This window comes from Astyanax mexicanus, chromosome 19 (genome assembly GCF_023375975.1).
Source record: "Astyanax mexicanus isolate ESR-SI-001 chromosome 19, AstMex3_surface, whole genome shotgun sequence".
Classification (NCBI taxonomy): Eukaryota; Metazoa; Chordata; class Actinopteri; order Characiformes; family Acestrorhamphidae; genus Astyanax; species Astyanax mexicanus.
Window position 1 is genome coordinate 9,330,967 of NC_064426.1, and position 12,130 is coordinate 9,343,096.

Here is a 12,130-nt window from a genome sequence, read left to right on the forward strand (position 1 = left end):
TTATTTTCACTAAACTAAACAAGATGTATTTTTTGTGATCAAATGATATAATTATAGCAAACAGTATGATATGATGCAGTATATTATTTATTTTATACTCATAGTGTACATAATTATTTATTTGTTAATTTGTAATTAATTAAAACATTTATTCTGCACTCTAAACTGACAAACCTTTACTTAACTATTTGTTACACATTACAGAACAATAACAGCAGTATCTCGAATATAATGGTGCAATAATTCCATGAGCTTAAAGTGATATTATCATTTAAAACACACAAACATTAGACATATGAAAAGGGCATTCAGTTACATCATTTATCAAACAAAAGTCCAACATACTGACAAAGTTTAACATGAAATCATACACAATATACAAAATACTTCATCAATTACTTCTGGATATTCAAGAGGACAGTTATCTGAATATGCTCCAACACCACTGGGTCAGGAGTCCATGGTCTTTTTTAAATTTTGCAGATGGGGGTCAGTCATTAATGTCAGCACCTGGGAATGCAGAGAATTGTTGCGGTTGGCCAGAGTTCAGTTTGTTCCCATCCGACTCGTCAGAATCCTTTGAGACCGACATCAATATTTTATCAATACGTATTAAAAAAATTAAATAAAAATAGCATTATTATTTAGGCTTTATGTAATTAGTATATTAATAAGGATAATTGAATGAACATGTGTTCATTATATTTAGTGAATAACTCAAACTCAACATGCCAAAGGGTTTTTGTATGATGGGTGCATTAGTGTGTATCACTGTGTTTCTCTCGCGCAGTAATACACAGCTGTATCTTCAGTCTGCAGGTTCTGTCCTTGTAATGTTATTGTTTTAGTTCCTGTGTCACTAGACATGCTGAACTTGTGTTTCAGTTTATCATTGTGAGCTGAGTCCCCAGGTGCTGCAATGTGTCCAATCCACTCCAGAGCTTTTCCTGCAGGTTGTCTGATCCAGGCTGTATAATAGCTTCTAACTGAATAAGAAACTTTACAGTTGATGGTCAGACTCTGACCTGGACGGACCGTCATAGAACCAGGCTGAGTCAGTTCTTCACTGTGAACACCTGTAGATCATAAATACAAGATTATATATTGCACATAGAGGGTCTCACCTTCTAATTTATATCAGGAGGTAATGCTTACATTTGCATACATAAAATTATTCATTAGGGGAGTTGCACATTCTAGAACGTAACTGTCAGAGTGCATTTACTTTATGTTTAATTGAATATTATCATGTTTTTTAATCATGAAGATCTGTATGATTAGTCAGCAGCAATTCAAAATTGTAATATGGCTGGAAAAACAATATGTGAAGCCTTCAGAATCAATAGGATCTCTTCTCTGATTAATAAACTATTGCTAATAAAATGTGTAATGATCATCACTGATGGCCGGTGCACCTGTGTTTATTTTGTTAATGAAATCCATGATGAAAAATCTTCATTGACAACCTATTTTTAATTAATTAAAAATAAGAACTATGACGAAATTTAGTACAATTTAGTACTTTCCTCAAATAAAAAAAAACTAAATGAAAATGTCAAAGTTTAATTAATTAATTAATTAATTGTAATAAACTATATTATTAACCAGTGATTGGAACACAGCCGCTCCACACAGTGTCCTTATGATTGGTTCCCCCAAAACCCCTCACTCTGAACCCCACACAGCTGATTCAAACAGCAGCTCCTCCTCTTTCTCTTGCTGAATTAAAACATCATTTATAGGAAAAGTTCAGCTGTGCTACCATGGAAATTTGATCATTAGCTAAGGTGTTTCGGATATACTGGCCACAAACGTCCTTCTTCCTTGTGCTGTGAGACACAATTCATACAGCCTTCACTGCATTTTACTTACTATTAAACTAATGGGTAATATTAGCCGTGTAAATGCACTTTATGTATAAATGAACATTACGAACGAGTAATGGATTAGTAAACACTCAGAGGAGCAGCTTTTTCCTCACTCTCACTGTTTCTGTCAGAAAACCCTGAAGGCAAAATTCTCCTCTCTCTCTGTTTATACAGCGATTACTTTGAGTTTTAAGTTTCTAACAGCTAGAGGGTTTGTTGTGCTGGATATCTTTCAACATACATCAGGTTTCATTTGACTAAATCTTTCAATAGGTTCACTTACTTTTTCTAGCCTGCACTGGGGAGGCTGACTCAATCAAGTCATCAATCAAATACATAAACAGTAGATCTGCAGAACAGCAGTTTCGTTTTATTACATTAGCTAGACCAGAAGCTAATGCTAGCTGACCCTAGCATTTACTCTCTTATAAATTCCTACAAAAATAAACTGGACTACCCTGTGGAGAACTCGCTCACACTGAAGCACTGGAGTCAAAGCGCCATAATGGACGATTTATTATATGTTAAGGTGAAGCAAGCTGAATACATTTCTTGGAAATTATTACTGTATATAATAAGCAGGGCTGTCAACGTTAAAGCGTTAATGCACAAGAATAATTTGCAATCAGTAATGCGTTATTTATATATAATTTAGATATATAAATTAATTACCCCCCCATTGTTCCATATTAGGCTCTAACCGTCTCCTTCTTCACCTGTTCTACATATAATGTCTATAATGCTCCATTGTGTCTTCTGGAGACTCCGTAGGAATAAAATAACAAGTAAAAAAAAAAAAAGCAACAGCATCGTGCATTGATATTTTTTGTATTTTTAGATGAAGCTAAAACTTCAAATCTCCAAATTGGAAAATTTATAGCAGTTTACAGCATTACTTTCAATGGAAGACAAGGTTTATTAGGTTATTTTTATTCCTAAGCATTTTGTAGAATTTTTATTAATACAATCATGATGTAAAAATTTGAAAATCACAAAGTCAAAACCCAGGAACATTTAAAATGTGTACAAATGCACTTATATATTCTCACAGGCATCTCTGTTAGTTCCAGTCTTATATCTGTTTATTAGATTGTGAATAATGTGGATACACTGCCCCCTAAAGCTCATTTAAAGTAGTTTGTTATTATAGAAGAGGTGCTGATGGTGTGAATGAGGGAAGTTGGGGGTTTTTGTACAGCCTCTACAGCAGACTGTATAACTGTGTGTATTACGAGCGCAGTAATACACAGCGCTGTCCTCAGACTGGAAGTTCTGCCCCTGTAAAAACACTGTGTTGCTGGAAGATTCTCCAGTAAAACTGATCTTGCTGTTCAGTGAATCTTTGGTGCCTTTTGATCCAGAATTATAGAACCATCCAACCCATTCTGGAGCTTTTCCTGATGAGTGTCGTATCCAGTTAGTGTAGTCTCCTACAGCTGAATATCCAGTGATCTTACAGGAGATGGAGAAAGATTCTCCAGGTTTAACAACCATGACTGCAGGCTGATCCAGCTCAATACAATCAACCCCTGTAGATCACAGTTATAGAATTATTCAATGATATTAAATATCAAGATAACACACTATTTTGAATATTGCCTGTGTGTTGAATACACTTACAGGGTGCAGTAGCTGTTAGTAGCAGCAGTAGATGGATCAGTGTGGAGAACATGGTGTTGGTGGTGGAAGCTGCACTGAGAAGAACTGCTCACTGCTCTGTCCTGCAATAGTATATGTAGTTTTATAGGGTGCTGGATTTGCATGAGATTACTTGTACTTTGCATCAGATTCAGTAGAACTGCTTACATGTTTATGATTTTCCTTTATAAATAATTGCTTGTTCAGATCAGCAATTTTAGTTAAATATATCACGTAGCAGATAAACACAGTGATATTTGATCAATGATATTGAACAAAATTAGGTAGGTGCATAAATAAATTTGGGCACCCCGAGAGAAAAATTACATAAATATTTTTCGGACCAAAACATCTCCAGTTCAGATAGATAGATAGATATATAGACAGACAGACAGACAGACAGACAGACAGACAGACAGACAGACAGACAGACAGACAGATAGATAGATAGATAGATAGATAGATAGATAGATAGATAGAAAGATCCCAGAGGGGAAATTCTAGTTCAGTTAAGTTGGATGGTTTCTGAGCATGAACAGCCTGTTTTAAGATTCCCAGTACATGCACTGATCACACAGACCCACAGCATGATGGAACCACCACCAAATTTTACTGTTGGTAGCAAGTGTTTGTGTTGAAATGCTGTATTCTTTAACCGCCATGCATACCATCTTCCAAGTAACTCAATTTTAGTTTTATCAGTTCACAGCACCTTATTCCAAAATAAAGCTGGCTTGTACAAATGTGCTTTAGCTTTAGCATACCTCAGGCGACTCTGTTTGTGGCGTGTGCTCAGAAAATACTTCTTCTGCATTCCTCTTCCATACAGCCTCTCCTTGTGCAAAGTTCGCTGAATAGTTAAACGATGTACAGTGACTCCATCTGCAGCAAGATGATGATGTAGGTCTTTAGAGCTGATCTGTGGGTTGATTATGACTGTTCTCACCATCCTTCTCCTCTGCTTATCTGAGATTTTTCTTGACCTGCTACTAGAACTGTGCCAGTGCTCTTTCATTTGCCCACCATGTGCCTCACAGTGGAAACTGCAGCTGAAATCTCTGAGAGACCTTTTTGTATCTTCCTCTAAACCATGATGTTGAATAATCTTTGTTTTCATGTTATTTAAGAGTTTTGTTTTGAGGCTCTCATGTTGCCGCTCTTCAGAGAAGATGCAAAGAGGAGAAAAACTTGCAATTGGTTCCTTAACCTTTTCTCATAACTGGTTCACCTGTGTATGTAGGTCAAGGGTCATTAAGCTTACCAAACACATTTTGTGTTCCAATAATTTGTGCTAAAGGTGTTTAAATCAATACATTGACAAAGGTCCCCAAATTTATGCACCTGCCTAATTTTTATAAATGAAGAAATTTTACACACTTTCTGTAAATCCTATAAACTACATTTCATTTCTGAAATATCACTGTGTTCATCTGCTATATGATATATTTACCTGAAATTGCTGATCCAAACAAACATTGATTTATAAAAGAAAATTATGAAAATTATCAGGGGTGCCCAAACTTTTTCAGACCACTGCATATAATGCTTTTTAACCATTATGTCTTCTGGAGACTAGGAATAAAATAACAAGCAAAAAATCAACAGCATCGCACATCTGTTACAATATCAGCATTGATATTTTTTATATTAATCTAATCATCATGTCAAAATTTGAATAAGTAAATCACAAAATCACAAAACAAAAACATTGAAAGTGTGTACAAATTCACGTATACACTCTAACAGGCGTCTCTGTTAGTTCCAGTCTGTTTATTAGATTGTGAATAATGTGGATACACTGCCCCCTAACGCTCATTTAAAGTAACTTGTTATTATAGAAGAGTTGCTGATGGTGTGAATGAGGGAAGTTGTGGGTTTTTGTACAGCCTCTACAGCAGACTGTATCACTGTGCATCTCGAGCGCAGTAATACACAGCGCTGTCCTCAGACTGGAAGTTCTGCCCCTGTAAAAACACTGTGTTGCTGGAAGATTCTCCAGTAAAACTGATCTTGCTGTTCAGTGAATCTTTGGTGCCTTTAGATTCGGAATCATAGAACCATCCAACCCATTCTGGAGCTTTTCCTGATGAGTGTCGTATCCAGTTAGTGTAGCCTCCACCTACAGCTGAATATCCAGTGATCTTACAGGAGATGGAGAAAGATTCTCCAGGTTTAACAACCATGACTGCAGGCTGATCCAGCTCTATACAATCAACCCCTGTAGATCACAGTTATGGAATTGTTTAACTATATTAAATATCAAGATAACACACTTTTTTTAATATTGCCTGTGTGTTGTATTCACTTACAGGATGCAGCAGCTGTTAGTAGCAGCAGTAGATGGATCAGTGTGGAGAACATGGTGTTGGTGGTGGAAGCTGCACTCAGAAGAACTCCTCACTGATCTGTCCTGCAATAGTATATGTAGTTTTATAGGGTGCTGGATTTGCATGAGATTTGTGGTCTGCTCTTGGGCTGAACTGGCTTAAACAGCCTAACCTGGTCATGTTTGCAGTTTTTTTTAAATGTTCTCAACTTCTAAATGATTTTCTGGACAGTGAAACTTCTGATTTCTGATTGTTTAAAAATCTTTATGAATCCTTTCACAGACTCATCTGCAACCTTCTTTCTGAAAGACTCAGTAAGTTCCTTGGATCTGGCCATGATGATCCACTCACTTTAAAAATAAAGATTAAACCAAACTAATATCTGAGGATTAAACAGATCAGGCTCCTGCAAAATCCTCTCTAATGGTGGTATTAGTGTAACTGTACTCTGTAACTCATTCTAATAATGTGTTTTCATTTGTGATAAATATGGGGATGTCCTATTTTTGCATTTTTATCATTTACATTTCGCTACTTTTTTTTTTCCTGCAATTTTATGCAGTTAGTTATATTACCTCCAAATTGATTATTGTTTATATGGAGGTTTATATATATGTCCATATTTTAAAATAAGTACAAAAAAATTAATCATGGCGTAATGTAGTATTTAGTTTTCTTGGTTGTACCAATAATAAAATAGTTCTGGTTTAATTACAACGTATTAATTTTATGATTGTATATAGTAATATAATACACTAATATAATACACTGTAACTTTACTGTATATAAACCATTTAATAATGAAACAGGCAGTAAAAAACAAGATAACATTCGACTACTTAGCATTTAAAAGCTGATATGAACAATAACAAATGTGGTATGATTTAAATTGAATTAATGCAACTTAGTAAATTTTTTTTAGGGTCCCCTTTGCCATTTTTCACAACACAAACTGTGATGTTCAGTTATGTTATGTAACAGACTTTATATGTAACTTTTATGCCGTCAAATCTTACAGAACCCAGTCCACTGGTGAATCTTCTACTGGCGACCTGCACTGATGGCGAGTTAAGAGAATATGCTGTCGTTGATACTGGAGAGCAGATCATCCCCTCCAGACTCTCAGACAGAAGAGAAGCTCAAACTCAGCACACTGCCCTTAAGGGTCATTCAGGTAAGTTGTGTATACAGGTGTAACCCTCATAACTTCTTCCTAAATGTAAATGAGCAGTCATATAGTTCTACTGAAGATTGTAGTTAGAGGATGAATGAGCCTGTTTGGGAAGGGAGAAAAAAATAAGAAACTGGAAAGAAACAATTGAGGATTGAAAATGTTGGAATTTTATTTCATTTGCTTAAAGGAACCTAGAAAATAAAGGAACAGATTTTGTTGATGTATTAAGTGTTTAAAATCCATTCCAATCCAAAAAGGGAAAGAAAGGTATATGTGTTATGTAAGTAGAAAAAGTAACAGGAAATTAAGTAGCTGGAGTAATGGTTAAAATTAATGATAGAGATTAGCTTCATACCGTTTTACTGTTAAGCTTGTGGCTAATATGTTAGCATTAACTTAGAGTCAGAAAAATCGTTGTTGTTTTTTTTTTATTATTTCTCCTGTATTAAGTTTTATGGTATTTACAGGAGAGAAGATATAATTATTTAATTCTATGTTAAATATATAAATACAAAAAGTTCATTAATTATTAACACACTAGGTGGCATGTTATGTTTACTGTGGTGTACTGATTTTGTTGTTATGAAAGAGCTTTGGAAAATATTTATTGTGAATTTCTGATTGTGAATTAAACTTTTAAGAATTAGGTCTTATTATAGATAACATGATATGTTATCTGTTTGTGATTTTTGTATAAATTGTTTTATTTTTGCTCGACTTTATCGAATGATGGTGAGATGGTGAGCCAAGCCCATGAGTTTGGGACATTACATGATTTCATAAAATACACAGTGATATATACAAAGATAGAAAAATATAAAAGAAAGAAAAAAAAGAAAACATCTCTTCTTTTATTTTATTTTTTGCACTAAATAATTTTAGTTTACTTCCCTAGTGAAACAAGTAGATTAAAATATAATAAGCATTATTATGCTATAGTCTACTAAAGTGTTATTGTAGCCACATTATTATTAATCAGTACATTTAAAAAGTGCAAAAATGGAAGAACGTTTTTGTACTTATTATTATTATAATTTAATTGTATAAAAATAGTACAAAAGTCTTACTTAAATTGTGCTAAGTGTACTTAACTGTACTAAAATGGAACTATTTTAAATATATTTAAGTAAAATTTAAACATACTACTTCATGTATGTAACCCCATATTTTAAATATGCTTACAGTAAAATTATAATACATTTAATGAGTATTACAACTGTATCACTATTATACACCGGGTATATTAGAATTGATGTTAAATATATTTAGATTGGAGTACACATATATTTCTTGTTTCTGTCTTTTGTAAGCAGCACACTTCTAGTGTACTTTGTTGGGTATAAAAATATATTTGAATATACTGTACTACAATTTTTTTAGTGTGTTACAAATTTACTTATTTTTTTTATTTGACATTTAAATGTTTTATTTAACACTGTATCTTGTAATTTACTTTTAATTATAATTATCCTAATTATAATTAAAGAGCACTGAAATACATTTGAACTGTTATATTAATGTAAAACCTAATATTATTAATATATTATTAATAATATATTTTTAAAAACATTTTACCAATGTAGTAATTTTATTTACTTTAAAGTTAATTAGTAATCTAATTTACTTTACTTTAAGTTATATGATACATTGTACACTATAGTGAACTATTATAACAGTTGTTTTAACACATTTTGCTAAAAATGTACAAAAGTATATTTGGAAATAAATATTTTAGTATACTCATCTACATTAAACTAAAAGTTTACTTCATAGTAGTCTATTTATTTAAAATACACTGTATTGTACTTTTTTTAAAGTATGATCAAAGTTTACTTTTCAAACATTTGATGAAAGCATAATATTAATGTACTTTTAATATAGTATATATAGTTTAAATATATAGTTAGTATATTTACAGCATGCTTAGACATTTCTCATTATGTTTTAAGTACAATTAGGTATATATATTATATATATATATATTTTTTTTCACCAGGGTTCTTATAGCTTTCTTTTGTAATGTGAAGATATGAAGATATGTTTGGTGTTGGTTTTATATGTGTTTCCCCACTGATTTATTTGACTGTTAAATGTTATATTGAGATGCTAGTGTTGAAAAAAAAAAGTTTGTCACAGTTCCTTATCATTTAATTTTTGTTAACTCAGAAACTTACCTTGTGTGATTACAGCCTCAATAATCCTCCAGCAGTGAATTTAGTATAAAGTATAAAATAAGTATAAAATAATCACAAAAAAGGGCTTAAATATTAACAGCTACACAGAAGAGTTGCTGATGGTGTGAATGAGGGAAGTTGTGGGTTTTTGTACAGCCTCTACAGCAGACTGTATCACTGTGCTTCTCGAACACAGTAATACACAGCGCTGTCCTCAGACTGGAAGTTCTGCCCCTGTAAAAACACTGTGTTGCTGGAAGATTCTGCAGTGAAACTGATCTTGCTTTTCAGTGTGTTTTTGGCTCCAGTGTCACTTGTGCTGCAGAACCATCCAACCCATTCTGGAGCTTTTCCTGATGAGTGTCGTATCCAGTTAGTACAGCCTCCTACAGCTGAATATCCAGTGATCTTACAGGAGAGGGAGAAAGATTCTCCAGGTTTAACAACCATGACTGCAGGCTGATCCAGCTCTATACAATCAACCCCTGTAGATCACAGTTATGGAATTATTGAATTATATTAAATATCAAGATAAGAAACTATTGTAGCCAGCTATTGTGGGTGTGTGTGTGTGTGTGTGTGTGTGCGTGCGTGCAGGTGCAGGGGGCGTGAACGAGTTACGTCATTAACTAGGGCGCCAGCATTAGCGAGTCAGTGTGGTCCTGCAGGCACTTATATACGCACCTATAGGGGGTCCTATTGAAGGTAGCACTGTGTGGCTAAGCTAACGCGAGTAGCAGCGTGGGCTGGAGACGATTCTCTGAGCTAGTGAAGTACTCAGTGAGAACAGGAGTGCCCGAGGCTGAGCGACTGTGAGTGGCTATAAATAGCAACAGTCTGTGTTTGTGCCTGGCGACGTGATATAAGAGGTAGGCTGGCTAATTATATGATATGCTGGGGTTAAGTTACACTGTTTGTTTGTTAACTCTTGGCTAAGCTGCTTGTTAATCACTACTTATTCTGACTAACTTTTTTTTACACTCTGTTTGTTTGTTAGCTCTTGGCTAAGCTGCTTGTTAATTCCTACTTATCCTGACTAACTTTGAAGGTATTTTTGATCAGGTAGGCTTAAACTATTGCACTTTTTAAAGTTCTGTAATAGTTTGATTATTTTAGCTTTGGTTGCTACCACTATATTTAACTGCTACCACTATAGTTAACACTAGTACTCTTTCGAATAGTTATCTGGGGGCTCTAGGTAAGATGTATGTCTCCATATGCTCTGTAATAGTAGGCAAGTGTCTGCTGCATTCTAATTGTACATTATTAGAGACACTATGCTTTTGAGCTGCTTTAGCTCCATGTGCTGTCCTGTAATAGTTTGAGTGTTTTAGCTTTGGTTGCTGCTATTATATTTAACTGCTACTACTACATTTAACACTAGTACCATTTCTAGAATGGTCACTTGGGGACTTTAGGTAAGATATGTCTCTATGTTCTGAACAGAATGCAAAATGGGTTTTATATCATGTTTCAATTGCTTTTGTGTGATCTATTTCTAATAGAGTTTTAAAGCTGCTACCCTGTCCATGGGCGAAGTTAGCATTCCACCTTGAGTTAAGTGGTATGTCTCTTCTGGTAATTGAATGCAAGTTGCACTGTTTTTATGTGATGAATGTATTAATGTGTGTTTTGTGTATTTGCATAGAGAGCCACAGTTCCAGTGGTTGCCAGTTGCTGTTTTCTGCTCTTTTTTTGTATTTCTTTTTTATTTTTTTTGTTTATTCTACCATAAATTTTGTAGCACTAAGTGTATTAACTGCTCAGGTATTTTTAAGTATTGTGGTTTTTAACTATGTGCTCTGTATAGACTCTAGCCTATTTGTAACCATGTGGTACAATTAGTCAATTTTAGCTGTGGCTATAATTGTTACTGGGACTGGGGGTTTGGAGTCAACCATATTCGGCTAAGTCCTGTTCACTAGAAGTGTGATTCTTTTTTTTTGTACTTAGTTTATTTTATTTTTAAGTTTGCTGTGCAGTGATTAAGTAAACTTTATTCACGTGTGTTCTTTTGGTCCTATTGGATTGACTTCATATTTCTCCATACCCTGGACCCAGTGGTCATGGGTAAATTGTGATTTTCTTAAATTTTTATATATATATTTCCTCTCACCCAATAAATGAAACTGACAGTAGATTTGACTTTGGTACGGTTTTAAATAAATCATTGTATTTTGTACTACAGTCAAGTTCTTGTGTCTTATTTGAGAGTTCCCCTTACTCTAAATAAAATAAGTAATTTAAGGGGTGGCGTAGTCTGGTAACCCCTAGTTAGGGGGCGCTACACTATTTTGAATATTGCCTGTGTGTTGTATTCACTTACAGGATGCAGCAGCTGTTAGTAGCAGCAGTAGATGGATCAGTGTGGAGAACATGGTGGTGTTGGTGGTGGAAGCTGCACCTTGAGGAGATGCTCACTGATCTGTCCTACAGTGGCGTAGACAGTTTTATAGGGTGTTGGATTTGCATGAGATTGACTGCATTATTGTTCCTCCTGTTCAGTAAAACACAATATCACCACTGCGGCAACAAAACCTCAAGTCTCTAGAATAGTGTGTTCATGTCCAGTGATGATATTGTAGGATTATTGGAGACTTATTTACACATCTTGCACTGTAAAAAATAAAAAAAGTAAAAAGTTATTTTACATATACAGCACTGCATATACAGGGGTTATAAAATGAAACTGAAACACAATCATTTATTGTCCCGATAGGAAACAGGAGAGTTGAGGTGCACATTGAATCCGTGGTTTTATGTTTTTTGGATACAATCCAGGTTAGCACCCGAACGTCCCTTTCAGACAGCTTCCTCTTACATCGTCCACAGTTAATCCTGTTGGATGTGGTTGGTCCTTCTTGGTGGTATGCTGACATTACCCTGGATACCGTGGCTCTTGATGCATCACAAAGACTTGCTGTCTTGGTCACAGATGCTCCAGCAAGA

The 12,130-nt window shown here is 34.5% G+C and overlaps 1 gene segment (V, D, J or C); it reads right to left on the minus strand.

Moving 5' to 3' along the window:
- Positions 1 to 5,280: 5,280 nt before the first annotated feature.
- LOC111190128 (Ig heavy chain V region 3-6-like) lies at positions 5,281 to 11,608 on the minus strand. The segment is given in 2 exon segments: positions 5,281 to 5,724; positions 11,508 to 11,608. Coding segments are annotated over 2 exon segments (366 nt in total).
- Positions 11,609 to 12,130: the final 522 nt, after the last annotated feature.